Below are 26,705 nucleotides of genomic sequence, written 5' to 3'. Positions count from 1 at the left end.
ATGCAGGTAAGTGGTCTGCAGAAAACCAGAAGGAAAAGTTCTAACTTTTCCAAAGTGTTCTGGATTTCCACTAGCATTCAATGAACTATGAAACAATGTAGGAATTTACATATGAAAAAATAACACACACACTTAACAAGGAAAATTTAATAAAACTGACCAAGGCAAGGTACCCCAAGAAACTTTAAGTCAATGTTCCTCTTGACAGAAAGTGAGTAGTAGTCCCTATGCACAAATAGCAAACATATGACAAGCAAAAGCTAGTAAACAGTAAAGAAACTGTGTAAAGGAGAAGAGAAAGAAAAGAAGATAAAGACTCAAAAAAATTTTTCAAAGATAAGGATTCAAAAAAAATTTGAGCGCCTTACTTTTCTAATTCTTCAGGATCAAATTTCCACCAAGTTTCAGGTTCATGAAACTCTACTCTGTATCCTTTTCCTATGGCCTACACAAAGGAAAGGAAGAAAACAAAAACCCAGAGAATACTTCTTAAAGTAAAAAAGAAGGCAGATAAATAGAAGTTTCATTTAGACAATACTTCTAAATTTGTTTGACCAAGAAACATTTCACTTTTAAATAATATGTCCACAAAAATGTTAAGACCACATAACCGGACAATTTCGAATTACTGTCTTCAAGTCCAGGCAAAACTAACAAGATGAGCATATTTCTTAATAAGTACCAACCCCAGTTTTTTAAAAACTAAGTTAACGAACACACCTCTTTAGAAAACAGGGACAAATGTTTATGTAATGATCAAAGTAACCAAAATTTCAGAGTATGAAAAAATGGGTAAGAATAAAATATTAAAACTCTCTCATATCACATATTTACCATTTCCACATATGGTTTCATTTCCCAAGCTTGTGTATTAGTGTTGTCTATTATAACTGGAGATCTCCCCTGATTGATAGCTTGTTTTGCTGAAATAAAAAAATAAATTTAAAAAACAAAAACCAGAAAACTATTAGATTAAAATATACAAAATAAAACTTAAACATTATTAAGAAAATTTCTATATCTCTAAAACTAAAACTATGCAATTTCCTGAGTTAGTGCAGTGAACAACAACAAAAAGACTCCACTAGGTTAAAAGGGAATTAAGAGACATAAGCACAGGCAATGTGTATTCTCTGGACCAGATACTGGTTTTGACAATGACATTTGGGGAAAAACATTTTGTTGAACTCACAACTAAGAAAGCCTTCAGTCTATAGCTAACTTTGATTTATAGGAAATATATGAACAAGTTACTTAGAATACAGTCTGAGTATGAAAAGAGATGAGCCTTTACTGACATGGAAAGATGAAGACTGTTAACTGAAAATGGCAAATTATAACACAATATGTAAGTATGACCTTATTTTGGTCAAAATATAGAGATCCAGGAAGAGTTACTAAATATCAAAAGTGGTCATCTGAGGGTAACAGGAATATCAGCAATCTATGCTTATCTGTATTTTCCAAAGTTCTACAATTACAAATAATGCTTCTGAAATACGAAACTTATATACCAAGTAGCTAAGTACTACAGTTCAACTGACTTTGTAAGTATTTTTTAGGACGAGAATTCTCAAATTAGGAGCTGGGATCACATGGAAATTTTCTACACTACATCTTCCTATCCCTTTGCCATCTCTTCCCCCACGAGATAAGAATCACTGCCACAGTGAGCCACTGTCAACAACAGGAGTGTGTGTACCCCAAGTGTAAATAGACAAGAAACATAATTAAGAACCTACAATAAAATTTAAAAGGCTGAGGCAAAAGGCAATGATATGGAAATTTTGCTGGGACTTAGAATTCAAAACACTAAGTTCTACATAATGAAAACACTTAAACAGATGTCTAAGGGCAGAGAGTATTCTCAAGGTTAGTTAAGTAGTAATGACTATGGTGGAATACATATTTGGGAGAGAATGTCTCTAAATACCAAAAGAAATTTAGAATTTGGGTCATAAATAGGATATCAAGATGCTATCATCTTACGTTGCTCTATCCCTAATCATAAACTGTGATCAAATCTTTCATTAAAAAAAAAAACTTACTAAACTAATCCTCTTAATGTCTAATGGTTAGGCTGGCACCTCCAAGGAGAAGCTTAAGAATCAAATTAAATCTCTGATTTGCAGGAATGGGGAGATTATCCTCTTTCCATGAAAAATCATCATACGATACCACATTCCAGTGTACTCCAGGAGGAAAGAGTTCCTAAGTAAATAATGTTTGAATACCCTAATAACAAGAGTCATTTCTTAAACAAAAGAACCACCATACTCTAAGAAACAGACCGACACCTCAAAGAGGTTTTTAATTTATAGGTGGTCTAACATGAATTTAAGATTCTTCTAATAATACACATGAAGCATACGAGACTCCCAGAATGGTAACTGGCATTTAAAAGTGTTCAATAAACATCTATTAAAGAGAAATTTAGTCTTAAGTAAGTCATGCTTATAATTTTCAGAACGTTCAATAATCGCTAGTTATCATTACCTTGGAAAAATTTATGCTATACTGATAATAAAACCAGCAGTTTAAACACCATTTTTTTATTCAGCAAGTATAACTCACATAGCATAAACATTTATTGTAATATTCTAGACTGGTATTGCAAAGAGAAAAAAATGTCCGATACAAATTTCAGTCCACCAAAGGTATACTTTCTCTGTTCACTGCCCTTATTCATTCCACTCAACACCTACTACTATTTTCCTTAACTTAGTCCAATAACTCCAAACATTTTTTGGAATTGCAATTCATCATTACTTGATTTACACAGTAATGTTCTGTGGCATAATGTTCTGTGAAGAACCAATACTAGGAAACAATCTTATAATCAAACTTATTTCACATTAAACGTTTTACTCAAAAATATCCTCACTGTAATTCCTTACTGTGAAAATTGACAATTAAAAAGAAAAGCATTCATCCTGTTTTTCCTGTGTATACTGTACTAAATTTAGGACAACCCTAATTGCTATTTCTAGGTGAAAGTTCTTCATTACAGAAGAATTCTAGCATGGAAGGAATGTTAGACCTAGAAAATCACCATTTTGCTACCTTTAATGAAAAGTCTCATTCAGGAAACAATCCACTGTTGGATAAAACCATTACACATAAAGTTGATACGGAACTTGATAATGGAAGGAGTAGGCTGTCCCTTTGTAGCTATTAATCAATCTTAACATCACTAAAACTGGGACAACCAGAAATATGCTTACCAAAAAAATAAGTTGAACCTAATAAATCCTCCTGTCTAAAACTAACTTCTATTTAAGGAAATACAGGAGAAAGAAAAACAGGTTAAATAAGTTACCACAAGGAAGCGAACAGACAACCACAAAATATGGGACATTCTATAGGACAACCAACCAACTTCTGCAACAAATTAATGTTATAAAGGCAAAAAGAGGGGATAAAAAGAGGAAAGAGATTAATATACTTAAAAGAAACATAAAACTAAATGTACTGCCAGGATCTGGCTTGTATCCTGATTCAAAAAGAACAACTGTAAAGAAATACGTAAGACAATGGGAAATTTCATTACAGGCTGGGTATTATATGATGTCAAGGAACTGTTTGGTTTTTTGTGTTTTTAGGTGTGACAATGGCACTGCAATTAAATAAGATGCCATTAAGTAAGAAAAAGGTTAATTTGAAATGCATGCTATCTGATGTCTAAAATTTGCTTTAAAAACCTTAGCAAATAAAAAGAGAGGGTGTTAAAACAAAAAAGATAAAAGCCAATAAGGCAAAATCTTGATAACTGATAATAATTCTGAGTGATCGGAGGTATGGGGTTCATTGTAACTTAAGTTAGATTTAAATTTTTTCGCAATAAAAACAATTTGTTTAATCATTAATACTCTTCATCTTTTAAAAAAGAACTTACTTAGTTCTAGATCAAAAGTTTTCAATCCTTATTGCAACATTAGAATATCTGGGTAACTTTCCCAAAAAATATTGGTGTTTAGATCCACTCCAGACCAACTAAACCAGAATCTCTGGGGCTAAGATTCAGGCATAAGTTTTTTTATTTTTATTTATTTTTTTTAAATTTTTTAAAGATTTTATTTATTTGACAGAGAGAGAGACAGTGAGAGCAGGAACACAAGCAGGGGGAGTGCGAGAGGGAGAAGCAGGCTTCCTGCCGAGCAGGGAGCTCGATGCGGGGCTCGATCCCAGTACCCTGGGATCAGGACCTGAGCGGAAGGCAGACGCTTAACGACTGAGCCACCCGGGCGCCCCCAGGTGTAAGTTTTTTTAAAAGGTTCCCAGGTGATTCAAATGTGCAGTCAATTCCAGAATGAGAAAAAATTGAGAGATATAGTTCTAAAAAATGAATTAAGTAGATTTTTTGTAGAGTAGTATCAATGGGAAAAACTTTAATATTCACAGGCATTTTATTTCTAGCCTTAGAAAACATTAGCATTACTCTTAGGGAAATACCTTTTGAGAATATACAATAGTATGAAGAGTTGTCTGAATTTATTCATGAGGTATAAAATAAAGGATATCAAAATATCCCACACCTCTATTTTACCAGCTTATATGGGTACACTATTTACAATTTGCAAAATACACCTATCTAAATTCTCTAACAACAACCTTGATCAAGTAAGGCAAGTATAACTATCCCTTCTAATAGATGAACAAATTGGTCTCAAAGCTATTTAAATGGCTTGCCAAAGTCATTCAGCCGGTAAAAGTCAAGTTGAGAATAAAAACTCAAGTCTTCTGACTCCTAGTCAAATATTCCATCCCAGAGACTTGGCCCAAAACAAACCTCTGTTCTGGTTCCAGTCATGGGCATCACCAAGTTGATTAACATTATACCTGTACCCATCTTGATGGTGAAAATAGTCATCAGTGCTGAATACAATGCCATCACGACTCTGACCAAGCAGAATTCTGTTAATGAAAGAAATCATAAGGTGCCATTTATAAAATCTATAACCATCAAAGATAAGTCACACAGGAAAGTTTATTAAATGAATCTCTGGTACTTACCTGTAAGTATATTGCAAACAGAATAGCACAGGAGCTGAACCTTAAGAAGTTTTCAGATTTCAAGTATCACTTCACACTTAAATCTACACAATTACAACCAGTAACAAAAACTTTTTAGGTGGCATTTGTACTAAGCGGCATTTGTATTGCCACTTTTAAAAACACTCTTCAACCAATCCCAAAATTATGTCATTATCTGTGTTTTAACTTTAGTGAATTTTTTTCTTTAAATTTTTATTGTTATGTTAATCACCATACATTACATCATTAGTTTGTGATGTAGTGCTCCATGACTGTTTGTGCATAACACCCCGTGCTCCACGCAGAACGTGCCCTCTTTAATACCCATCACCAGGCTAACCCATCCCCCCACCCCCCTCCCCTCTAGAACCCTCAGTTTGTTTTTCAGAGTCCATCGTCTCTCATGGTTAGTCTCCCCCTCCATTCTTCCCCTCCTGCTATCTTCTTCTTTTTTTTTCTTAACATATATTGCATTATTTGTTTCAGAGGTACAGATCTGTGATTCAACAGTCTTGCACAATTCACAGCGCTCGCCATAGCACATACCCTCCCCAATGTCTATAACTTTAGAGAATTTTTATGTGTTAAAGTTGCCTAAATTTAGTGCAATAAGTAACCTAAAAGGCAAATAAGCCTAAACAAGCAATTCATCTGGGGAAAACTCTATTTGACCTAAGATAGCTTTACTGAACTCATTTCCACAAAGCGCAAACATATATGACCTAAAAGTGGAAGTCAGAAATAGCTTGAGACTTAAGGTTGTGAAATAACCTGTGATCCTCCAAAGTATAATCAAACTTTAAAACTGCTAAGAGATTACATTACTAAATGAAGTCAACTGTTAAGCACTAAAGAATACACTCTTCACAATAAATCAATAATCAAATTTCATTCTCACAATATGATACCACCTTAAATTTCTAAGTACGGATTGATTAGTGTTCAGAGAATTCCCAAAACCAGTGACTCATGAATAACACTAGGAGTGTGCTGAGAAAAGGTAAAACACAGTTAAGAGAATAATCTGGATCTAACAATAACAGAAATATTTTGTTGTTTCCCCCCCACCAGCCATTAGGCAACTGGGTATCACTCTGTAACTTTTTGAGGGGGGAAGGGACTGGAAAGTGGTAGAAGAGATTGAGAATAGAAGAGTATTGTCATGGAGTGATTCAAGAATACATACCCCCTTATTCAAAGGAATAAGAAGGACTCTATTAAACATCTCTCTCCTTTCCTCAGCTTATTATAAAATTGTATACAGGTATACCTCAGAGATACTGCAGGTTTGGTTTCAGACCACCACAATCAAGTACCACAATAAAGGAAGTCAAAATTAATTTTCTGGTTTCCCAGTGCATAAAAGTTATTACTAAAAAAAAACAACATATACACCTTAATTCAAAAATATTTTATTGCTAAGAAATGCTAACCATCATCTGAGCTTTCAAAGAGTTGGAATCTTTTTGCTGGCAGAGGGTCTTGCCTCAACGTTGATGTAGGCTGACTGATCAGACTGGTGGTTGTGAAGGCTGGGGTGGCTGTGGCAATTCCCTAAAATAGGACAATGAAGTTTACCCCATCCATTGACTCTTTCCTAAACAATTTCTCTGTAACATGTGATGCTGTTTGATTGCATTTTACTCACAAGAGAACTTCTTTGAAAATCAGACTTAATCCTCTCAAACCCTGCCACTGCTTTAGCAACTAAGTTTATGGAATATTCTAAATCTTTTGTTGTCATTTCAACAATCTTTACAGCATCTTCACTAGTGGACTTCATCTCAAGAAACCACTTTGCTATCCATAGTAAGCAACTCATCTGTTCAAGTTTGATCATGAGATTGCAGCAATGTAGTCCCATCTTCAGGCTCCACCTCTAATTCTAGTTCTCTTGCTGTTTCCACCACATCTGCAGTTGTCTCCTCCACTGAAGTCTTGAACCCTTCAAAGTCATCCATGAGGCTGGCATCAACTTCTAAACTCCTCTTCATGTTAATATTTTGCCCTCACCCTATGAATCATGAATATTCTTAAGGGCATCTAGAATGGTGAATCCTTTCCAGAAGGTTTTCAATTTACTTTGCCCAGATACATCCAAGAATCAGTATGTATGGCAGCTACAGCCTTACAAAATGTATTTCTTAATAATAAGGCTTGAAATTCAAAATTACTCCTTGATTCATGGGCTGAAGAATGAATGTTGTGGTAGCAGGCATGAAAACAACATTAATCTTGTTCTACATCTGCACCAGGGCTTTTGGGGGACCAGGTGCATTGTCAGTGAGCAGCAGTATTTTGAAAGGAATCTTTTTTCTGAGCCATAGGTCTCAACAGTGGGCTTCCAATATTCAGTGAACCATGTTGTAAACAAATACGCTGTCATTTAGGCCTTGCTGTTCCATTTGAAAAGCACAGGCAGAGTACATTTAGCATAATTCTTAAGGGCTCTAGATTTTCAGAATGGTAAATGAGCACTAGCTTCAACTTAGTCACCAGCTGCATTAGCCCCTGAGGAGTCAGCCTCTATTGAAGCTAAGGCATTGACTTCCCCTCTCTACCTATTAAAATCCTAAATAGTAACTTATTCCAGAAGGCCATTTGTCTACATTGAAAATCTGTCATTTAGTGTAGCCACTTCTGTTGATTATCTTAGCTAGATCTTCATTAATTATCTCCACTAGATCTTGCTGCAGCTTCTATACCAGCACTTGCTGTTTTTCCTTGTACTTTTATGTTACGGAGACAGCTTCTTTCCTTAAACCTCATGAACCAACCTCTGCCAGCTTCAAACTATTCCCTGGTAGCTTCCTCATCTCTTTCAGCCTTCAGAGAACTGCAGAGTTAGGGCTCTGGGTTAGGCTTTGGCTTAAGAGAATGTTGTGGCTGGTTTGATCTACTATCCAGACTATTCCAACTTTCTCCATACTAAAAGGCTGTTTTGCTTTCTTATCATCTGTGTGTTCACTGGAGTAGCACTTTTAATTTCCTTCAAGAACCCTTCTCACACTCACAATTTGGCTGCCTGTTTGGCTCAAGAAGCCTATCTGGACTTTTGGCATGCCTTCCTCACTAACCTTAATCACTTCCAGCCTGTGATTTAAAGTGAGAGATGTGCAACTCTTCCTTTCACTTGAACACTGAGGCCACTGTAGGGTTATTTACTGGCCTAATTTCAATATTGTTGTGTCTCAGGGAATAGGTAAGGCCTGAAAATAGGCAGAGATGGGAGAACAGCAGGTTGATGGAGCAGTCAGAATACACATTAACACATATCAATTAAGTTTGCCATCTTATATGGGCACAGCTCATGGCACCCCAAAACAACTACAATACTAACATCACTGATCATGGATCACCATAACAGATATGATAATAAAAAACTTTGAAATATTGTGAGAATAACCAAGTGACATAAGGACACTAAGTGAGCAAATGCTATTGGAAGAAAGGAGCCAAAAACTTGCTCGACACAGGGTTACCACGAACCTTCAATTTGTAAAAAGTGCAGTATCTATGAAGTACAATTAAAAAAGTTATGCCTGTATATTTTATAATAAAAATAAAATTGCATAGACAAAAATAAAAAAAGATTTAAACATGCATTTCCACTTACAGAATTACAGTTCAAATTATTTCAAGCAAAGCAAATGAAATTAAATGGTTGTGAGTCTAGAGTTGGATTTCTTTCTTAAACCACCGTACTTTTTCCAAAATACACCACCTAACATATTTGACACCTTATTTGTTTATACAGATAACCTAGAATATAAAACTGCTACAATATGAGGCACCTGGATGGTTCAGTCGGTTAAGCATTCAACTCTTGATCTCAGCTCAGGTCTTGATCTCAGGGGTGTGAGTTCAAGCCTCGTATTGAAAAAAAAAAAATGCTACACTATTAGCATTCCAAACCAAAGCTCAATCACCTAAAATGATTCTGATCATAATCAACCTTATGATAACCTAATTATATTTAACAGTACCAGAAAACTGATACCATCTTTCTTAGATACCTTGTTTCATTTTTTCCATTCTATTACTTTATTTGCCTGATTTTTCAGACGTTAGTAATACCATACTGTAAGAGTAGAGTAGCTTTTGTATCCAAGGAATGTTTTAACCTCAAAAAAGGTGGGGATGGGGGAGGCGTGGAGAGAAAGGGTAGGAGACAGCACATCAATTTACATCATTAAACCAAGTAAACATCAAACATGAATAAACCTCTTTGAAGAACATCTTAAATATATAAATCATAATTATAGCAAATAACTTTAGCTTGGAGAGAGACTTTTTTCTTTCCAGGCTGTTCATGCAGCTTTTTAAAATTCCATGAATTATCTGGGGCACCTGGGTGGCTCTAGTCGTGGGGCGCCTGGGTGGCTCAGTCGTTAAGCATCTGCCTTCAGCTCAGATCATGATACCAGAGTCCTGGGATCGAGCCCCGCATCAGGCTTCCCTGCTCGGCAGGAAGCCTGCTTCTCCCTCTCCCACTCCCCCTGCTTGTGTTCCCTCTCTCGCTGTGTCTCTCTCTGTCAAATAAATAAATAAAATCTTTAAAAATAAAACAAAATAAAATTCCATGAGTTATCTCAAATTATGAAGCTTTATTTTGGGGACTTATATTAAAAAAATACTTATGATCAATTTGGATATATCTGATGCCATACAAACCATCTGAATAAAAGATAAATTACTTAGGAATATTAGTATTTTCAAAATTCTTGTAGTCAGATTCTATTAAAACTCTCACAAGTAAGGTATTAAAATGAATTCTCCAAACATCAAAACTTAGAACTCTGAAAAATGAAGTATCTACTAAAAAAAAAATCAGATATAGGCCCACTCGCTACTTGATTTGTATTTTTTCAGAATGTCATGACCCATTTAATATTCATAACAACGTTGCTAATTTCATATTTACAAATCCAGAAAAAGAAAATGACTTCAGAAATCAGGCCACCAGAGTTACATAGCTGCATGGGAGAGCCAAAACTAATGGCTTACAATGATCCCGGTATTCACACCCTTATATAATCCCTTCCCCTTGAGTGTGGGTGGGAGTCAGTGACTACCTTCTAACTAATGGAATATGGCATTGACAGAATGTCACTTCTGATACTAGATTACAGGGAAAAAAAAGTGGCTTCTTTCTTGGGCTCAGAGCTGGCTCACTTTGTCTCATCACGCTGTGTGTGGAAAGCAGCCCAGGGAGCAAAGAACCAAGAGAGGTCTCCAGCCTGTATATAGCCAGCAACTAATGGAGGCCCTCAACCTAACAGCTCACAAGTAACTTAAGTCTTGTTGACAACCTCAAGGGAGATCTTCCAAGAAGATCCACCCCAAAATAAACCTTCAGACCAGAACACAGCCCTAGCCAACACCTTAATCAAAGCATTGTTAAAGACCTTGACCCAGAGGCACCTAGATAATTCACGCAGGCGCCTGTCCTTCAGAAACTGCGAGATGGTAAATGTTTGTTGCTTTAACTCAGTTTTTAATAAGGTAATTTGTTACACAGCCAGATAACTAACCCAGTCTGTGCTTCTAATTCTTCACTGAAGTAAGGAACAAGTGAATCCTGTTCCTTAACCCTGTTTTGAGAACCCTACTTCCCCAAATGGCCTATTACTGAGTTAATTTTCATAGTTTTTATTTTTTTCATACTTCATTTTTACAACTTCTAAGAACTGTACATTATTTTAATACATCCGTGTGCATTTACAAAGAGAAGTGATTTTCTCAAAAAAAATCTGAGAACTGACACTTCATAAACCCTTTACCTCCTTATTTACTGAGTGGCCCCTGCATACCCCTACCCCAAAACCACTTTACTGGGGCACCTCATTCTCTAAACACTCCTTAAATTAAGAATAGAGATCAACATAAGGAAAGGTCAATCTTTCCTCTGGAGTTTAAACCGAGATCTCCAAAAGCAGGGAGAAAAAAAAAAATCTCTTCCCCTCTCTCTTTAAACTGTAGTTTCTTATGGCTGCTATAACAAATTACCACGTATTTGGTGGCTTAAAACAACATGCACTTATTGTATTATAGTTCTGAAGGTCAGAAGTCTGAAATCAGTTCCACCGTGCTAAAATCAAGGTCTGGGTAGGCTGGCATTCCTCCTGGAAGCTCCAAAGGAGAACCTGTTTCCTTGTCAAATTTTTCAGCTTCTAAAAGCCACCTGCCTATCTGGGCTCATGGTCCCTTCCACCATCTTCAAAATCAGCAGTGTAACATCTCTCCTCTCTGAAAGTGCTTCAGTGTTTATCTCTGTGATCAACTCCCAACATTTTGCTAATATAATAATGAAATTAGTGGCCTGTTTCTGAAAATATATTCACTCATTGGTGAAATCAGTACAGCAAAAGAAATGCATATTAGCTAAAATATTTTAGGTTCACCCTTTCTCCTCATATGAACAGGGTATATGAATCTAGCAAAATCTATAGCCCAGACCCCTAGGAATGACACCCAAGGCTTGATCCCTGAAGGGTCCTGTGTCAACCACAGACTCAGAGGATTCTGTTTAGCTGATGTCAATTACAATGGTAACAAAATTCCACAGCTAGAAATTGTTGAATTCTGCCTGAAATAAACCTTTCATCAAAGCGCTGTCAGTTTGCCTAAAAGGACAAAGAGCTAGCACTTTCACATACCTACAAAGGTGTATGAACTGTTTTGCACTAGCTTATTCATAAATATTTAAAGTCTGTGCTTGTGTTAGAATTTAACCTAAAACGTACTTCATTAAAATCTGTTAGCAAATTTGTGGGTAAACAATTAAGTAAAAACTTGGTAACGGTAAGTACTATATGAGTTCAGAAGGATTACGGAAGACTGAGATGATAAACCAAAACCTCAAAAAGCAGAGGCATTTGAGAGAACCTTTGAATAAGTAGAGTCCTGAGAACAATGAATGAACAAGTATCATGTGTCCTGCAGTGGAGGGTAGGTGCTAGTCCAAATGCAGAAGGACAAAAAGACAAACAGGTGGGTAAGGACTAAATTAAGGAAGAAGAGGACTTGAAAACTACCCCCAAAGAATCTGAACTTTACCCTCCTATGCTTACTACCACACAGCAAAACTAAACAATGCTACCTTTTAATTTAGTGCCCCAAATCAACCCAACTTTGATCTACCAAATCTTCACTCCTTTCTTTCTTCAAAGCTCATTTTGAAAGTTAACTCCTACGTAAAGCCATTCCCCCACCACAGAATATCTAGCTTTCTATCCAGTCCCAACCAACCAATCTTACTTCATTCAAAATGTGGTGACCTAAACAGCTACTCCTACCTACTTCTTTAAACAAGCTCCTGAAAGTCAGGAGACAGTTATAGGGCCATGCTTGCAATAGATACTAAAGTGAAGGAGCAGGGAAGAAACATGCTATCATTTGTATCTCTAGTTTGACCTCCTACCAGTTCTTACTTCTCCCAAGCCCTTTAACCCAAACTTAATTCTCTTAAGCCTCTGCTCCTTCTGTGAAATGAAAATAACACAACCCATTTTACAAGATTTTAATATACGAAAGTACTCTGTAAACTGAAATCATGACACAAATGGCAGTTACTACTATTCTTTTCTTACAACATACATCTGATTCGTCAAATATACGTTACCATATATATCACCTCTATCATCTCCCACTACAATTACATCTCCTTGAAATTCTATTGCAATACCACTACTTTATTCATCTTCAGTTTCAACATACCCCAATGTTGTTCCAAATCTAATCTTTCTTTCTTACATTTATTCTATACCCACGCATAGTCAGGTGACCCTAGCTAGGAGATTCCTTCACATAATTTCCAAATTTCAACTATTTCTTTCCTCTGATATTACATTCTAAATCTAGGAGACTGCCCGTGTTTGTGACACTTCATTCTTAATTTCTATCCTTTCTAAAGAGTTGAAATTTCACCTTCTCTACAAAATCTTCATTAAAATAAGAATAGGGGCTCCTGGGCGGCTTGGTTGGTTAAACGTCTGCCTTCAACTCAGGTCATGATCCAGCGCCCCCACTCCTTTGTCTGGCTCCCTGCTCAGTGGGGTCTGCTTCTCTCTCTCCTTCTCCTGGTGCTCTCTCGATCTCCTTCTCTAACTAAATAAAAAAAAATCTTTTTTTTTTTTAAGATTTTATTTACTTATTTGTCAGAGAGAGCGAGAGAGCACACACAAGCAGGGGGGCGGCAGGTAGAGGGAAAAGCAGGCTCCCCGCTGAGCAAGGAGCCCGAAGCGGGACTCGATTCCAGGACCCTGGGATCATGACCTGAGCTGAAGGCAGATGCTTAACTGACTGAGCCACCCAGGCGTCCCAGTAAATAAATAAATAAATAAATAAATAAATAAATAAATAAATAAATAAGAATCAAAATGCAAAATTTAAATTCATTTACAAAGATCACAGCTTACAGGCTAGCTTGAAATGTATGGTAAATTTAATCTTTCTTTAATTTACTGCTTCTGAAGAAACTTCTGTTTAGACTGTTTTGCAAGTAAATATAAAACATTTACACAATGGTTCTTTGGATTTTATCCTTGCTGGAAGACATCAAACAGTTTTCTTTTTCTCTTGATCAGTCATAAATCCTGAATCATCCTACAAAAGCTACAAAGAATCTGTAATGCTTTTCTTTGTACTATTTTTCACAACTGCACAAATGAATTTAAGTGCATCAATATTCTTTTTTAAAAATGCAAACAAAAACAGGAATTTGAAACATTCTGTCATACAATAAAACATAACCAGTTCTAACTCCATTTAACTCAGGTACTGCTCACTTGAGAATCCTGAAACTTAAATAAAAAAAGAGTTCCCTCTGCCAAAGATATGAACCTGCACAGTGCTGAAAACAAACTCACAGCTCCTTTTCCTTGGTTTATCTCATTTGCTTCTCACAATTATTCCAGAAAAATAAGTATTACCCTGTCTATTAACAGATAGCAAAACTTGTCCAAGGCCATAAAGTTTGAAATAACTGGGTCAAAAGCCCAAATCTTCCAACCCTAAGTCCAGCTCTGCTTGGATAGCTGACTTAAAAAAGGAAGGCCAGTACAGTTCTCAAATAGCATTTACTTGCATCACTGTCATAATTATACACGGTGTATCTATTTTTAAAACCCTTAGCAGAATCTTTATGTCAATTCTCCTTTCCTCCATCAGAAAACATCTTTTTAAATATTTACAGTGTCAGATGTCATTCTCAAGTGTTAACAAATTAGATTTTCTACTAGAAACATGAAAGCATTTGTCATTGATAACTACTATCATCTATGATTTTTAAGTAATGAATTACCAAGCATTCACTTGGTATCCTTTACTCACCGAGACAACGTTGTTTTCCCAGAACCAGGCAAACCTCTTAAAAGAATAAGTAACTTCTGCAATTTATTTAACTTTTCCTCTTGAAACTGCTGGTTCATAAGCCTGTCTGTTCCATTATGCTTGTCCATAGAAGGATCTTTCCAGCATCCTTCCCTGGTTTCACAGAAACCATTACTCACATATGCATCTTGCACACTGTAACCATTTGTAGGGGAATGATCTCTACTGGTATACTCACTACAGTCAATATAGTCATTGTTCTGATCAAAAGAAAAACAATGCCAGTTAATGTGACAACTATTTACATAACAGCCATTTTGATGCTGAGACCCATCTGGAGCATGGAAAATATTTGATGGTGGATTTAGTGGAGCATTAAATCTTTGCATATTTAAATGATAGTTAAAAATGGGAGGAGGAGGACCTTGGGGTACTATAAAAGAATGCACTGACTGCCATTCAGGCCCAAAGGAAATTAACGAATCTTCACAGAATGCAGGTATTACTTGTCCATTACAAGGATATTTGCCTGGTTCATTCTCCACCTGCTGCTGAAAACCACAATGTGACTGAAGAACATTACTAATATCTCTTTCCTTTCCTTCTTCAGATTTTAACAGCTCATTATAATGGTCCTGATAATACGTAGTAAGTTTTTCCTCAGAGGGTTTGGGTTCTTTACAACTGCCTTCCAAATCATCTTTTTCATTTTCAAGCTCTTCAATTTCCTTATAAAACTGGAATAATTCGTTGTCAAGCTCTGATTTTTTGGAGTTGAATTTCTGTTTCTGTTCTCGTCCTCCTTTGCCATCTGTACCACTGATTGCATCTGAGTGATTTCCCCTTTCATTACATTTCTTCTTCTCAGGAGGTTTGTAAATGGGTCCTATAAATGCTTTACTTGTGCTATATATCTCATCATCTTTGGATACCAATGCAGGACTTGCATCCTGTAAAATCTGTGGATCAATGGATTCAATAACATCTGATCTATTATTGCCAGGAATCTCATCATGCACAGGTTTCACCAAGTCTGTAGTTTTGGTTTTGTCCTCCTGAGGATAACTATGACCTCTGACATCAACAATGGTCACAGGGACCCAATCATTCCCAGTTTTCTCTTGGATTCTGTGGAAATTAGCACTACCATGATGGGAAAAAACATACGCCTCTTCAGTTGACTTCAGTTTTTTATAGCATGGTTCACCTGTTAGTTCTTCACCATGATCCAAAGATTTCGCTTCAATTTCACCATAAGGCATCTGAGGAGCAAATAAATCATGTAATTAATAACTAATATTTTAAAAATCTAAACAAAAGTTTTTCAGAAACAAGAAAACAGAAAAGACATTTAAATAGTAAATTTTCCTAGAATACAAAAATTACAAAATTGTAATTTTAGAACCACTTACTATTTAAGTATTGTTATCACAATTTAGGGAGGGGCCTCACTGAAGGTAAGTAAGGATCTTTTTTTTTTTTAAAAAGATATATCTCACTTTTAATCCAAATGATGCATTTTTTAATAGATTTTATTTGTCAGAGAGAGAGAGCACAAGGAGGCGGAGCAGCAGCTAGAGGGAGAAGCAGGCTCCCTTCTGAGCAAGGAGCCCATGCGGGGCTCAAACTCAGGACCTGATCAGACCTGAGCCCAAGGCAGATGCTTAAAGGACTGAGGCACCCAGGCATCCCTAAATGCATCTCTGAACTTAAAAACTTGGAAGAATTTAAGTAAGTTTGGAAAATTGAATCAGTAATATGTTTTGATGATATACACAGCTGTGTACTAAGATGAAGAGTAAATCTGCTAGCCAAACTGACACCTATCCAAACTGGCTGTGATAAATGTCTTCATAAACTCTTACTGTTTAAAACCACTATATCCTTCGGAGTAAATGGATTCAGCTCTCAAACCTCAGCATCTCCTTAGCAATCAAATGTTAGATACTCAAACGCCGAACTTTACAGACCCTTTTCCTGTGAAGAATATGAGTGGTTTCCAAATGGGTGTACAGCATTTTAAAAGAAAAAAAAAACAACTTCAGTTGCACTAAGAATGACTCAAATATATCAAACATATCATATATAACCTGAGTCCCCTGGCCTTCTGACCTCCAAAGAAGGTGGCCCGGGCAAAAGTGCGTCACCCAGTGATATATATAATTTATACATAAATCTGGCAACTCCCCAAATCAACGCGTTCATCTTTTCCACATGCTTGGTCAATCTGGAAGATAAATTCTGCTTCCCTTGAAATTTCTTAGGGGCCCTCAAAAGTGCAATCCCAAACGCTGTTTTACTCAATACTTCATTCTGCTCGCTCTCTGGTATTCCTCCAACAGGGCAGAACAAGAAAAAGGCAAAAAAGACGAACTAGACAACGATACAAGTAGGCCCACAGAAACTGAAAAAAAACAAAAACAAAAAACAAAAAACGACTGTAAAGAACGCGGTCCTATCGGAAACGCCCCTCCCACCCCCACCCCCGCCTCCGACCACCTCCCAGCTTCTCATTTCCTCATTCGAAATACCATAAAAGTCTCAAGGAACAGAAAGACGGTTGCACTAACAGAGCGTGGCCTATACACAACCTGAGTCCCCTGGCCTTCTGACCTCCAAAGAAGGTGGCCCGGGCAAAAGTGCGTCACCCAGATTCTTTTCTCCCAACGGAGACATGTTCAGGTTCTGTCTAGGAACTCAAGAGATATCCTAGACTCAAAGGTTCACTCCGGGCTTCCACGTTTACGGCTAATCAAAAGGGTCCGGCCAAGAGCAGACGAGAAGCCTAAAAACCCGAGAAACGTCACCACCATTACCCCACCCTTACTTAAAATGGGGTATTTACTCACCTTACACTACATTGACTTTTACCTCGCAATAAAATCGTGGTCTAGAAAGATACGAACATCTGAAAAGGTGAAAGCAAAGCGCAAACACACCCCAAAGCACAGAGGAACTAAAACCCAAGCCCTCAGCGTCTGGGAAACTGCACCGCCGTACGCAAGATGGCGGCCACCTCGCGATTACCCCGGCAGAAATTACAGATTTGCGCTCGGCATTGTGGGAACTGAAGTCCAGCGTTTACACTGGGCCTGTTAACCTCAGTCCTCAGAGACTGGGTCTCCCAGAATCCATTGCGTGATATACGCAGAAGCGATAACCAACGTAAACCCTAACTAGTTCCTAGATTTGGAGCTGGGAAGTTATTTAGAACTGTCAACTTTGGCTAAAAAAGGCAGCGACCCGCTCTGGAATTCATCCGTAAAGGAAGAGAGAACGTGAGTGCCTGGCACCCAAACAGATACATAGGCCGCTCGCAGTGCATGCTTTTAAGACTTTCTAGGATACAAAGAATCAGGCTTTTCAAAGGGGTCTCCACATTTGGTATCACCAAGTAGGGTTGCTGGCGTTTCTACGAAAAACCACTCGGTAATCTCAGGCTCACGTTCTTCTATCCATGTGAACAATCACTGCAGCAGAGCCTTAAGTACTTATGAGAAAGTTATTTCGTATCGTAATTGTGTTGTGTTTTGTTTTGAGAAAGACCAATTACTGAGCGTTCCCACTTAAAGAGTCAATTTCTGACAAGCACTTAGAACAGCAGCTGGTAAAAAAAAAAAAAAAAAGAACAACTTGGCAATCTCAGCTCAGAGTCCCATCTCTCTTCCCACCACCTCCCCACACTCTCCATGGTCGCTCCCTCCCCTGCATCCTTTCCTGCCACTACAAGTAAACTGCTAATGTCTGCGTATTGGAATAAATCTTCCTGTTGTGGTAGTTTCTAATTTATAAATATAACAGTTAAAATCACAGTCTGGAATATTTGCATTTGATTATTTAATAGCTTTATGACCAAGAGGGCTTAGGCTTATGACCAAAGCAATTCATCCCCTTACAAAGAAAGACTCTTCTCAAATACAAATTCCCACATCAACCTTTGATGTTTCCTCGTGGTTAGATCCAAGTTATGCATCCTCGGTGGAAACAACCACGTAAGTGAAGTTGTGTCTTTCTCAGGTTATTATATTTGAAGGTTCAGGATGTATGTCCATTATAAGATGATATTAATCTTTATCACCTGATTATCAAGGTGTTTTCCAGGTTCTCCACTGTTTATTTTATCCCTTGCAACTAATAATCTGTGAAAAGCTACTTTGAGACCAAGCAAATACCTTGCTCCTAATCAAACTCTACCTTGTGGTTCAACCTCCATTGGATGATCTTGCTGCAACCTATCTTTACAATGATGGTTACAAACTAGCTTTCCCCCCCCCCCCACCTAATTCCTTCAAGGACTCCACATTTATTAGTGATGATGCTACTATAAAGAAGAGCTCTCCTTATTTACTATCAGCATGAATTTATGTTTTCCTTTTTGTTCAAGAAGTCCATAAAAAAATCCATTACTGTCTTTATTATTTATTTAGTTAGTTAGTTATATTAGACTATTTTGAGGACAGTTTTAGATGTACAGAAAAATTGAGTAGATGTAGTACACAGTTCCCATGTACCACACCCACCCACGTTTCCCCTATTGTTAACCTCTTATTATTACGATACATTGTTATAATTAGTGAACCAAATATTGATACATTCACATGAATTACAGTCCATAATTATTTCTTTAACTTTTACCTAATCCCTTTCTGTTCCAATATCCCTTCCAGGATACCATATTACATGTAGTTGGCATTTCTCTTTAGGCTCTTCTTGGCTGTGACAGTTTCTCAGATTATGCTTGCTTTTGATGACCTTGACAATTTGGGGAAAAACTGGTGAGGTATCTTGTAGGATGCCCTTCTACTGGAATTTATCGGTGTTTTCCCATGATTAGACTGGGGTTATAGGTTTTTGAGGGGAAGACCACAGAGGTAAAGTGTCACTTTCATCACATCATAGCAGGGGTACACACTACCAACATAATTTGTTTATGTTAAACTTGATCACCTGGCTAAAGCAGTTTGTCAGAGTTCTCCATTGTAGTTTTTCCCCCTTTCCATACTGTACCCCTTGGAAGGAAGTCACTGTGCACAGTGCACATTTCTGGTTGTTAATCTCCCCCTCCCTTGTTTGTATAATTTATTTGGAATTCTTCCACATGGGATATTGTTCTGTTCTTCCCCATCCTTATTTTGATCCTCAAATCATCAGATTTGGCCAGCTTCAGGTTGGCTCCCTTTGACCTGGGGGCACCTGGGTGGTTCAGTCCATTAAGTGTCTGCCTTCGGCTCAGGTCATGGTCTCAGGGTCCTGGGCTGGAGTCCCACATCGGGCTCCCCACTCAGTGGGAAGTCTGCTTCTCTTTCTCCCTCTGTCGCTCTCTCTCAAATAAATAAGTAAAATGTTTAAAGAAAAAAAAGAAGAAAGAAAGTATCCATCCACTTCTATTTTCTCAGGAGTTTTAAATTAGGAATAAGTGTTGAATTTTGTTAGTGCTTTTCAGCAACTGGACATATTAATATGGTGAATTGTATTAATATTTCCTAATATTAAACCATACTTTCATACTTTATATAAGTCCCACTTGGTCATAATACATTATTTACTTAGTGTATTACTGGACGTTATTCACTATATTTAGGATTTTTGCATTGGTATTTGTAAGTGATTTTGGTTTGTAATTTTTTTGGTCTTATCATAATCGGGCTTAGGTATCAAAGACTAGTCACTGATGGAGAAATTAGAAACAAAATAGACAAAATAGTTGAGAGTTCTACTTTCCCAGTGTCCTTTGATTTTCTTTCTCTGAACATCCTTTAATAAGCCATATTTTGTTGTCTTCACATTTTTTGGTTCTTGTGGGCCTTCACCTTTCCCATTAATATTTTTATGAGTAAGGACTACCCTTGGTGTGAACCACCTTTGAACTTTTGCATATAGCCACATTGTTTATGCTGAATTGTTTAAAAATAAACTATAGACAACTTACAACAGGTCACAAACCAAGTCCCAGTTCATTTGTCCTGCCTGTCTCATTTATATTGCCCTGCTTCCAAAATGACACTGGGAGGCATTTTGTAAATAAAACAATACATTTATTTACTTATTATGCTCAGTGCACTTGTCCCTGAAAGTGACAGTATGAGTAAATCCTAAACAGAGAAGCAAGAGAGAGCATTTTTCCTTAGCAGTGGTGACAGCAAGGAAGGTGGTAGGTAACAACACAGGTGTAATTAGGCCAAGGCTAGCTTCTCAAGTTGGTCCTGCCCTTGCAATGCCCACCATTCAATCTTCTAACAAGTATGTTCTCTGGTGATGGGCATTATTACCCTCACTCATCTTTCAGTCTGTCCTCACAGAAAAACCAAACTTTACAAAGGATATGACGTACCAGACTTCACACAAATAAAATGATACAAAGAAATGGAAGTTGAAATAAGCAATTCTTTTCAAATGAACGCTAAGGAAGCTCTTCTTAAAACTATCTTGCTGGTGAGCGCTGTGAGTTGTGTAAGACTGATGAATCACAGACCTGTACCTCTGAAACAAATAATACATTATGTGTTTAAAAAAAAAAAAAAGAAGATAGTAGGAAGGGAAAAATGAAGGGGGGAAATCGGAGGGGGAGACGAGCCATGAGAGACTATGGACTCTGAGAAACAAACTGAGGGTTTTAGAGGGGAGGGGGTGGTGGGATGTGTTAGCCCGTTGATGGGTATTAAGGAGGGCACGTATTGAATGGAGCACTGGGTGTTATTCGCAAAGGATGAATCATGGAACACTACATCAAAAACTAATGATGTAATGTATGGTGACTAACATAACATAATAAAATAAAATAAAATAAACTATCTTGCAACAAAACTACATAAATTTTTATCCTATTCATAAAGAAAATCTGCATTTGACAATTTCTATATCTACAACAGGAAATTTCAGGAGGTTGGGTAAAAAACTTAATTTATGCAATAAAATATTTTATAGTTTTATTTCATGCAATATAATTAATTCCCACAAATTTTTATGGATCTGGACATGAAACCATTTCTAATCAGGAGTTGCAGAAATAACATCTTTCTTGGCTGTTTAGTGCCAAGGTCATTGGAAAGTATACCTTGTAGGCAATTTTTCAGAGCAGCTAGTCAATATATTTGCTTTTTAAAAAAACTATGGAGCTTCAATAAAACCTCATATATGACTTCCAGGGCTTCACCAATTTCCATCAGTGGTGTGATTTATTGATTTTTCCATTATAAATATTTGTAGTTACCATGCAGTAAAATTTATTTTAAAAAATAGTGACATTTCATTACATAAAGATGATATTTATTATTTTTAGAACCTACAAATGCAGAAGCTGAATTTTTTTTTAACTCAACCATTGTTTAAAACTGCTGAGAGGAGAGTGATTGGGGGATGGTTTAGTAGTGTTTTTCCTATTTAAAATTTTTCCCTCTATTAAAGTGATGCGTTGTTATCATAGAAAATGTGGAAATACTGAAAGGATAAAGAAGTTATATTATTTGGTGCTAGCCATAGATACCAACTCTGACTAGATTAAACAGAAGGGAATTTAGGGGAAGATATCAGAGGTATGATAAAGAACCCAGGCTACATTACATTGGCTAATACTTCCAGCACAATATAGTAATGGAGATAGTAATCATCTTTGCCTTATTCCTGACTTTAGTGGAAATGTCTTTAATTTTTCTCCATTAAATATGTGTGTATACATATTATATTATATTATGTTATATTATATTATATTATAAGTATCCATCTGGGGGCACCTGGGTGGTTCAGTCCATTAAGTGTCTGCCTTAGCAGTAGTCCCCATGAGGAAAATGGCTTTGTCGGTCTTGTTTGCTGCTTCATCTCTAGCAACTGGCATATTTCCTGGAACCTAACAAGTGTTCAATAAATATTTGTTGAATGAATGAAACATAGGACATTATTTTATCACTTACCAAGGAAGTTGACAGGAAGAGGAAAAAATGACTGGGGAAGTTACAAGAAACACTAAGACTTAAAAAAGGCCAGGTGACCAGAGGATTGAAAGGAGCTAGACCTGGGTATGTGAAACAGTGTGCAAGTCAAATCAGCAAACATTTATAAAAGCTCTGCTCTGTTCAAATCATGAGGTCATGTGGTATTTCACTCTAGTGTCTTCTAATCTGGTCAGAAAGAAAGAAAATTAGCATAAAAATAAGAAATAAAAGCACAATGTAGTGAAGCAACATTTTTTTTTTTTAAGTACGCTCTCCCCAGTGTGTGGCTTGAACTCATGACCCTGAGATCAAGAGTCTCATGCTCTACTGACTGAGCCAGCAAGGCACTCCGTGGAGCAACATCTTTAAATTAATGAAAGAAAAAGTGGTCAATTTAGAATTCTATACCCCGTGAAACTATATTTCAAAAACAAAAGTTCAGTTCTATAAATACTGAACAAATATATCATTGATGGTGCTGAAAAAATTGGATATCCATATTTTTTTAAAAAGAGAAAGAACTAAGATCCATGATTTGTATCATATACAAAAATAGCACAAAATCTATTATAGGCCTTTAAAAAAATCTCCAAAATACAAAACATCTCAAAGAAAACTTAGGAGAAATTATTTTTTGCCTTGGTTTAGGCAGATTTCTTAGATCCAACATCAAAAGCATGATCCATAAAAGAAAACAATAGAAGTGGTTGGCAAATTATAATTGCCGTGAAAATTAAGAACTTGTGTTCTTGGAAAGGCACTACTAACAATAAAAAGACAAGTCATAGACTGGCACAAAATATTTGCAAATCACATATCTGCTAAGGGATGTGTATCCAGAATATAAATAATTCTCTAAACCCAAAACACTAAAACCCAATATTTTTAAATGGGCAAAAATTTGAATAGACACTCAACCAAAGAAGATAAATGGATGGCAAATAAGCACATGAAAAGATGCTCAACATCATCAGTCAAAACAAAAGTGAAAATTAGAAAATTAAGTCAATTATATATATGAATATATATAACTACACATCTATTAAAAATGTCCAAAATTTAAGAACAACCATAGCAATATTGACAAGGATGTGTAGCCTCTGGAATTCTCATACATTGATGGTGGTGTAAAATGGTACCACCACTTGGAAAACTATTTGGTAGTTCCTTCAGAGTTAAATATCCACCACCATATGATCCAGCCATTCCAATCTTAGGCATTTACCCAGGAGAAATGAAAACATAACCAAATGAATATTTGTACACACATGAAAAATATGTTTATAACAACTCTATCTCTAATGGTCCATAATTGGAAACAGTGAATATTGGAAAATACCCATCACTAGGTCAATGGATAAGTAAATTGTCATGCCATACAATGGAAGACTACTCAGCAAAAAAAGGCCTATTGATACATACAAAACACGGATGACTCAAAATAATATTGTTGAGTGAAAGAAGCCAAGCAAAAAAGAGTACAGACAGGTACAGTATGATTCCCTTCATCCAAAGTTCTAGAAAATGTAAACTAATATATAGTGACAAAAAGCAAATTAACTTAGGGGTTAGAGGAGGGTGAGATGGGTTAGGAGTTGAAGAGTAGGAGGGAGAGAACTCAAAAGGGCACAGAAACTTTCGGGAGTAGTGGATATGTTCTTTAATTTGATGGTGTTGTGGCTTTCGTGGGTGAATATGTCAAAACACCAAAATGGTACACTTCAAATATGTGCATTTAATTGTATAGCTTTTTTATTAACTCTATTTAGTCAATCTTATCACCATTATATCTTCCAAAAAATTCCTCAAAATGTCTGGCTTATTTGTGGCATTCTTTCTGGCTTCTATTTTAAACTGGAAACATTTTAAACCAGCTAGACTCTGGCTTTTGTATTCAACTAAGCCATAGATATTCCAACACAGGATTCTCTTCAGAAACTAAAATCATCACCAAATGATGAAAAGATAAGAGATAGAAAATTAGATACCCACATAAATATAGGCATGTCTATAATTTACAACTTAAAAAGCGTTGGCCTCCCAGTACTCTCTCCTATCCCACATCTTGCTGCTCTCATGTGACCCCTACATCTATATTTACCTTCCCTGTTTGCTTTGGGAAGTGTTTCTATGCTGCTTTGATGTTTCCCCTTGGTAAGATGCTACTGGTTCCTCTGCTTCATTCCATTGTAGGATTCTTGCACTCATTTACTTTCTTGTAACATGCCATTGGAGTGACCACCATCTCCTCCTGAACAAGCATTCTTTTCATTTCATAGGGCTAGAGTGAAGAGATAGAGGACTGTGCCACTACACATCACAGGTGTCATGCCTTAGACCTAAAGACAACGAGGTTTCCGCCTGGTCTCATGAGATGGTCCTACCTTACATGAGCAAGTTGTTTCCATTTCAGAAACCCCACCCTTGTTACCAGTTAACTTTGATTCCCCTCAGATTAGCTAAAATATCTCTAAAAAAAACTGAAGGAGATGAAAGACAAACAGATTGAAAGGAAACTTAATGCTTTCTGAAGGTTTTTGATGACAAGATGGGGGCATAGCTCAAATGTCATTTCAAGATCAGGTATGCACACATTCAATCTGATGGTCTCTTGGATATCTCCATCCAACTATGCAACCATACAACTTTGGTTTTTCTGTTTCTGTGATGGTAGTTGGTTGTGCACTGAATAATAGAACAGCACAAACATGGCAACAGCAGCATGGATGTGTGGGGATAAGTGAGTGGAATTGTGAATAAATGCCATGCATCTCAGATAAAATTAACACAGCAGGATGGGTGGGAGGGGGAGATTATTCTCTATTTTAGGTATGCTTAGTTTGAGGGAGTGGATTCTTCTAAAGGAGATTCCTAGTAGGCAGTTGGGAATGTGTGACTTAATTTCACTAGAAAAACAACAACAACAACAAAACTCCCCAAAATCAGAGCAGGAGATAACTTGGTTGGCAGCTGCCTAGTGCCTAATAATCAGTAAAGCCATAACTGAATGAGATGCTTCAGGGGAAAAATATAGAATAAGAAAAACAAGAAGTTCAGAACTGGATCTCAACATTAAGAAGAAAAGATTGGAATCAGCTTAATGTCCATCAATAGAGGACTAATTAAACAATTATGGTACATTCTTACAATGGAATGCTATGTAGCAGAATAAAAGATGAGAAAGTTCTTTCTGTATTTATATAGGATGATCTTTGAGTTAAGTTGTTATTTGAGGAAAGCAAAATGCTTAAAAGCATGTACTGTATGATACTATGTATAAAAAGGTGAAAATATAGGCACACACATATGTGTGTATAAAATGTCTCTGGAAGGAACACGTGAAAACACACTGGTTGCTTTTGGAGAGGGGCTGGGGGATGAGAAGGGATATTTCGCAGAATACCCTTTTGTAACTTTGATTTTTAAATGATGTGAATGTGTATTTATTTCACTATTAAATAAATCAACATTTGAAAGAAAAGATTAAGCTTCTGTGTGCCTCTGTTCAGAGATTTAGGATCCAAAGAGCTACTGCACTGTATAAGGCATAGAGGGACAAATGTAGTGAAGTGCCCCAGAACGGAGCAGTAGGGAGGGGGACGATGGAATTTGACACTGTTGTTGGGAGTGATGAATGCCCTAGAAAGTCAAGCATGGGGTAGATGGAGAGGAGGTTCATGGTGAAGAGGCAAGGGGTGAAAAAGAGAAAAGCCATGTTCCTTAGGACATTATCTAAAAGGGAGAAGACTTACTTACTTATGGAGGGAAGATAGTCTACAGGCAGTGTCTCTTGCCTGGTTGTGCTCAAGGCTTGTTTCCACCCTTCTGGTTGTGAAGAGTCTGGTGAAGTGTTCTATAAGGTAGCACCAAGCCTATCTACTATTGTCTTCTCAGTACATCCACATCTCTGCATTCACCAAGGTCCTACCACAGCCCAGCCCACAGTGGTGGGCCATTTTTCAATCCTTAAGTGCCCATTGTTGTTTTCTTGTAATAGATTGGATTGTCATGTAAAAGTGTTCTTGTTGCCTCCTTTACTCCATGTTTATTATTCATGTAGTTCAACCTGAGAAACTTCTTTCATTATAATTTAAACATCTTAATAAATAGGATATTTTAGTGTTATAGATAGCATATTACCTCAAATTCATAGTGCATGGCCGTTTTATTTGCATTTGTCCAAATATATTACTAGTACTGTGGCAATAAAAAATACTTTATTTCAAAAGCCTCAGCTTCTATAATCTACATCCATAAATGATGGGTTCTCAACCCAGAGAGCTTTAAAGTAAGTAACAAATAGTGCCAGACACTCTTCTAAATGCATTACATATTTGAACCATTGAATCTCCTGAATAGTTCTATGAAGTAGACACTATTGTGATCCCTATTTTACAAACCAAGAAACTG

At 36.8% G+C, this 26,705-nt stretch overlaps 1 protein-coding gene across 1 annotated transcript in view; it reads right to left on the bottom strand.

Annotated features, from left to right (window-relative positions):
• Positions 1-17,383, bottom strand: part of N4BP2L2 (NEDD4 binding protein 2 like 2) — an 83,360-nt gene extending 65,977 nt beyond the window's left edge. The window contains exons 1-5 of the mRNA XM_027589356.1: positions 17,217-17,383; positions 14,368-15,629; positions 4,790-4,914; positions 835-923; positions 369-445 (exon numbers count right to left, since the gene is read on the bottom strand). Of these exons, the coding sequence (XP_027445157.1) occupies positions 369-445; positions 835-923; positions 4,790-4,914; positions 14,368-15,629 (1,553 nt within the window). The 5' untranslated portion in view covers positions 17,217-17,383. The remainder of the gene's footprint in view (positions 1-368; positions 446-834; positions 924-4,789; positions 4,915-14,367; positions 15,630-17,216) is intronic.
• Between the last annotated feature and the right edge of the window lie 9,322 nt (positions 17,384-26,705).

Source organism: Zalophus californianus, chromosome 3 (assembly GCF_009762305.2).
Source record: "Zalophus californianus isolate mZalCal1 chromosome 3, mZalCal1.pri.v2, whole genome shotgun sequence".
NCBI classification, from domain to species: Eukaryota; Metazoa; Chordata; class Mammalia; order Carnivora; family Otariidae; genus Zalophus; species Zalophus californianus.
Note: the sequence above shows the minus strand (reverse complement) of the source record. Positions and strands in the feature narration are given on the sequence as shown.